Raw genomic sequence first — 6,000 nt, forward strand, 5'->3', positions numbered from 1 at the left:
GCTGCTGTGAATAAATGATATGTCTTGAGATCTCTTTTGGTAATATATTCAGCCAGAAGTTCAATCTTTTAGGAATAATCTGGATCTAGAGCTAATTAACTTTAGAGATGGTTGTCACAAGGTCTTGTTAAAACCTGCACTTTTTTCTTTGAATGGAAAAGAATTGTGAAGTCATAGTTAAAAAAAAACCCTGAAATCAAACCAGTAAACTATCAGCCTATCCCTACCTCACACCCCAAAACATCTATCAGCCCCCACACCTCTATCACTCAGATTAAGGTAAGAAGTTTCACTGTCCTCTGGGACAGCCAACAGTATTAGTTGGCATTGATGCAAGTCCTTGAAATACACTTGCTGTCTTCATTTCTGCTTATGTAAAGTGCCTAGTCTCCTTTAGGTGGTTTTGGTGTGAAAGAAAAATAAATGTCCCATATAAAATATACCTTAGTGGCAGAGGAGTATCTATATTTTTTTTTAAGTTGAGGTTGCATATTTTTCCACTGTGGCATTTTTTGTTTGTTTGGGTTTTTTTGTTGTTTGGGGTCTTTTTTTTTCCTTAGGATTTGGTGATAGTGGTTTTATTTAATAGTATAATTAGTATTGGAAGTGCTGTACAACTGTGAAGTGCAAGTGAGAGCACTTTGGTGTGCAGGCATTTTTCACATGTTCTGTAATTTCCTTTTCCTTACAGGATCAGTACATTTTCTGCTATCAAGTTGTCCTTTATGTCCTGAACCAACTCCAGGATGAAGAAAAACAGAGAGACAAATAAAACACTGAAGAAGTGCATTTAAAATAAGGAGGTTGAGAGGCTTTGGAGCATTTTATTTGTCTTGCCAATAGTTTTCTAATCCCTTTCTTCAGTTGCTGTCCAATGCCTTTTCTATGAAGTCTTTCCATCATTCCAAATAACGTATATAGTTTTAAGGGAAACGGATAGCTCATACAATACCACTGTTACCTTCAGCCCCATGGATGCACATGTGAGATTTTTGTATAACAATATTTAATAAAGCTGCATTTTTTGTAGCTTCCTTAATGTCATAAAATACAGAAATAAAAATATTTTAATTTAAAAATAAAAGTAAAGAATAAGAAAAAAAAATAATTCTATACTACTTCCTGCAGTTCTGCGACTGCTTTAGGGTATTTGTTTCTTTCAGGGTGGGGAAGTGGGAGGGATGAAGCAGTATTTTTATCTTGTAAACTTTATTACAAAGACTTTTTACTAGTCTCTTTTGAAAGCTTGTCCATGGCACAGAATTTTTGCCCTTCTAGTACAATTAGAGCTATTTTATAGAGGGTATCTTGAAATCAGCATTAAAGCTTTAAGAGATGCCTGTTAGCATAAGGATAGTAGTGAATGTTAACTGTATCACAGTTAATAATGTTTACTTAATAGAATTTTATGTATATATTTATATACTTTTACACAAAAAAAAGATCTGAATTATTTGGTGTCTAACCTTATAATTGATTAGACATCTCTACTCTGTAAATAAAAATATACCTAATGTACACTGATCAGTGGGTCTGGGTATTTTTGTGTCCTTGTAACTGATTTTTCTTGGCCTTCCTTGGCATCATTCCTTGCAGTTGCTGCCTCTAAGACATAAAGGCTGTGCATATTTTAAGTTTCCAGTGTCCTTCTGTTCTGCAGTATCTGTTTGAAAAATCTGGCAGAACTGTGGGCTACTTTCTGGAGAGTTTCCACACTATGGTGAAAAGTTTCTTTTCCCTCCCTCCTTGTTTTTCAGCACATCTGGGCATTGAGACCATATCACTTTTTTAGAGGGTGTGTTTGCACTGCTACAGCAGTGTTCTGACAACAGTGTAATCTACTCTGCCTAGGGCAACCAAGCTTGAGGTTGGAAGCAAGATATCAGATTCTAAGTAGCTCAGTGGTTTAGTGACACTGTAAACAATCACAACTGTTCTGATAGAAATTTTTCATTTTAAGCTCTGTGGGAGCCTTGGATGGTGAATAAATGCCATCAGCCTCGAGTGGTCATTTGAGGGCTTGGGCAATATTTCTGTCCCAGCAATCCTTGACAGAACTGAAGCTTTTGTGCTGTCAGGAAGGGTGTAAGAGTGCTAATATATCAGCATTCTGCATTGAAGTGGTTGAAATAAATTCAGAGGCTGGTTATTATTCAAGCCTTTGACTCTTTAAAATAGTAGCCCACAGTGTTCCAGTGTCCCAAAACTGAGGTGACCACTGCATTGCAAGAGCACGACTTAAAAAAGGAAAAGAGCCTTTTTCACTTTTCAGCAATACTGTGTATTTTATTCCCTCCAGCATAACAGCAAAGCTGTGCATTTTACAGAGCACCTTAGTTTGAGGAAGGAAAATGAATTCTGTGTAGATAGAACCAGAGGTAAATTTATTAGCCATGTTGGCAGTATATCTATATGAAGGAGTTATAAATTGAAGAAAAAAGATTTTTCAAGACAACAGTTACATACAGGCAAAATAAGTAAACACAGCTAGTTAATACACTGCAGCTGCTTTAACTAAATAGTGAGTTCAGAGGGTTTGGACATGTGTGGGTTTTAGAAACAAAAGAAAGTGTTATGGTAACCAGACAGCACAGTTAAGGCAGTTAAATTCTTCTTTTAAATGTTTTCAGGTACATGCCAAACAATGTAGAAACAGGAACAGATTTTGTGTAGCGTGCTGCATGGAGCCAAGTCCAGCACAAACAGCTTGCATCAGATTGTAGCTTTTGGGAAACACAAATGAGTGAAAGAGCCCAGATTTTGCTGCTTGTCATCATGAATATGATGATGATCTGTGGTATGGTGTTATACCAAATTTCCTTTGATTGGTGGGCACACAAAAAAGCAGAGGATAATTAACTTGCCAAACCTCGCCTTCCTCAGAAAAAGGACAAACACACACACACAGACAAACAAAAAAAGCAGAGATCTGCACAAAGAAAAAAAAAAGAAACATGCACACATGCAAAGTATTCAGGTGTTGCTGAGAAATTATGCATGTATGGTGGAAGATGGCATTGACCTGTTTTGAGAAGTGCTTTGAATTTCCTTGGATTTTTGTCTCAGCGCTGAGGAATAGAATATTGAATCAAGATTGAATGCTCTCTAGTCTGACTCTTGATGAGGAAACTGGAAAGTTTTCTGTTTTCTGGTGAGCAGGTAGAACTTGTCCTCTGTGGCACCTGGTGTGGTCACTTTGGTTGAAACAGACCTCACAGCTCATAACTCATTACTAAAATATGGATGTGCTTATGCAGTAGAATAGCTTAAACTTGGTTTCTGTGGAAAATCTAGTTGAAATATGCTCATTTTATTCTTCAAAGGATTAGATTACTTAAAGTCCTTATGCCCCCTTTGAAGAAATGAGAAGTAAAATTCTTAAGCAGCCTAGTTCCTTGAAAGGAATATTGCTGTGTGCTTTCTTACTATGCTGACTTTTTGCAGGGGCAAAAAATCTTGAGAGGCTTTTTTATTTAGAACTAGGATGCCTTGCTGAGTAAGCATCCAGGACATGCTCCAGCTGAAAGGGGTTTTCCTTTATATAGGTATCTGATTTTTAGGAGGAAGCGTACCAGACTAGGGGGAAAACCGACATATAATCCATTATAGTTCTAATTAAAGAACTGACCCTCTGTGTTAACCCAAGAGAAAAAGGATCCTTTTGTTTTTCCAGCCAGAATGAGCTGACAAAAGCACAAATGCTTTGCCACATAAGCAGCCCTGTGCCATTAGTAGTTTATCATATCTTAGTTTTCCTTGCTGGTCTTTGCCTGCAAGAGAAGGGCAACAAAGGAGGGATTCCAGTTGCTGGAAACTGTTTTGAGTTCTGTTCCAGTTGCTCCTTGGAAAATGTTGTTTCTTGAATGCTTCTGAGCAACTTCTTTCCTTATAACAGAAGTCCTTCTAAAACTACCTGTGTGGGAAAAAAAAACATCATCTGGGGGGAAGGTTGAATTTGTGATATCCACTGATAGACAAGTCATTAGGGCAATGACTTGGGCAAAAATCAAGTGGCTTGTAGATATTGGCACAGCTGGAAGTGGAAAATCTGTCCTGTGCTGCCTTCTCAGTGCAGTTGATCTCAGGGGTAAAGTCAGGGAAATGTTACTCAGCATTTAAGCAGCTTCAAGCAGGCCATGCAGTAAGGGCTGTGAATATTAAGAGCATTCATTCACCAAATATTAATTCAGAGAATTACATTCTCCTGGCTGGGCAAAGTGGCAAATAAATGAATGAATGAGCCAGCAGAGAAGAAAAGGCCAACTCAACACTGGGAAAGAAAATGCTGACAAAAAGTGGTTGATACAAATAAATGCTTTATTGGATATACTGAAAAGACAAAGAAGAGTAGACTTACACATATATGGTGAGATAACAAGCTCCCATGGCACATGTTTCTGAGTAGTGTTTGCTGCAAACTGGAGCACAGCCACTGGTTGGAATTGGAGGTGAACTAAACTTCCAGATTCTGTCTTTTGGAAAATTCCTTCTGGAGTTCCCATTCTATTTCAAGTGACCTGTCCAGTGGAGTGTTGACTGATGGAGGTGTTATATTTGACAGTGGTGAATCTGTCACAAATTCTGGGCATTGGAGAATTTGTGGTGTGGGATGTTTCACACCAGCCTCTCCCATGAATGAGTGAGGATGAAAATGACCATTTGTGTCTGAAATTTTGGCCTATATAAGTTCTCTTGCACATACACATCTTGGTCCATCCAGTTCATGTCAGCTTCTGATAAAATTCATGGAAAGAATTTCATGGAAAGAAAATCTTGTATTGCTGTGGACATGGTGACTGAATTTCTGCTACTACTTTGGGGAAGCAAACAAACAAAAAAGGCAGAACACCACATCCTGTGGCTCACAATCAGACCTCAATTTGAGCATCACTTCTTGGGCTTAATTCTTAGTCTTTTGTGTTGGTCAGCCCAGTGGGCTCTGCGGGAAACTTTGCTTCTTAATGAGATGTTAGGAAAAGGGTGGTTGGTTTTGTTTTGAAGTGCTGGAAAGATCTTGCTGGCTATGAGAACGTGACTTGAAGGATAAATCATTGGACTTGGAGCAGATTTAATTGCTAATTTCCTCAGGTGGGTTCTAGGAAATAAATTTCATCTCCCTTGTACTGTGATGACCTCCACAGTCAAAAATTTTCTCTGGTAGGGCTCTGACTGTATCTTCAGTACAATAGCCAGATTCCCAAACAAATTTTTATCTCTAAACAAGTTAACTTGGTCACAGATGTAGCTTGGTATTCAGTAACAAGGAGCTTTGTATGGTCTGTTTTGCCTTCTCAGCTTTCTTTAAAGACAGATTGGATATTTCTGTTGTCCTCAAAAACAGATACACTGGGATTAAAAAATTAAAACCCCCTTTCCTTGAAGCCTTGTCAGAGGTGGAACTCAAAAATCTTCAGTAAAGGAACTTGATTTTGGTTCCACCTCTAACATTGCTGAACTTTCAGACCAAGCCCACTGAAATTGGAGTGTGCTGAGCATTTGGTGTGTAACAACTCTCTGTCTCCTTGAGGTGGGTAAGCCAAATTTGATGTGCTGAGCAAGCCTGCAGTAGCCTTTTGGAAGCTGGACAGGGTTGGAAAATAAAGCAAGAGAGTTCTTGGCCATGCAGTGTAGAATGGGGTCACTTTCTCCACAGCTCCTTTAGCACTTGTCAAGGAAATAAATTTTCACTTGTCAAACATTTGTGGGTTTAAAAATACCCTGGCCTTGAGTGGTAATGTGCTGGGGAGTGCAGCAGAACTTTCCTTGCACTTCCTTGTATCTCCGGCGTGTAGCCTACTGCTGGATAGAGAATGAAGATATCCCATAAGGCATGGTCCCCACAGTTGTGGGTTTCCTGTGTTCAAACCTGTCTTGAGATTCTGCAGTGTTCAGGACAGTCCTAGTATGTGACTTTTTAAAGGCTTTTTTAAAGTTTGTTCTTCTAACAAGGAATAGTAATGTCTCAAAGAACGGTGACCTGGTAAATAAAATAACTGGTCT

At 38.6% G+C, this 6,000-nt stretch overlaps 1 protein-coding gene across 13 annotated transcripts in view; it reads left to right on the top strand.

Annotated features, from left to right (window-relative positions):
* Positions 1–1,034, top strand: part of PTPN13 (protein tyrosine phosphatase non-receptor type 13) — a 111,904-nt gene extending 110,870 nt beyond the window's left edge. For all 13 annotated transcript variants that reach the window (XM_085578185.1, XM_085578188.1, XM_085578186.1 and 10 more), the window contains one exon: positions 692–1,034. In XM_085578185.1, the coding sequence (XP_085434311.1) occupies positions 692–772 (81 nt within the window). In that variant the 3' untranslated portion in view covers positions 773–1,034. The remainder of the gene's footprint in view (positions 1–691) is intronic.
* Positions 1,035–6,000: the final 4,966 nt, after the last annotated feature.

This window comes from Lonchura striata, chromosome 4 (assembly GCF_050655825.1).
Source record: "Lonchura striata isolate lonStrDom1 chromosome 4, ASM5065582v1, whole genome shotgun sequence".
In the NCBI taxonomy this organism is placed as follows: Eukaryota; Metazoa; Chordata; class Aves; order Passeriformes; family Estrildidae; genus Lonchura; species Lonchura striata.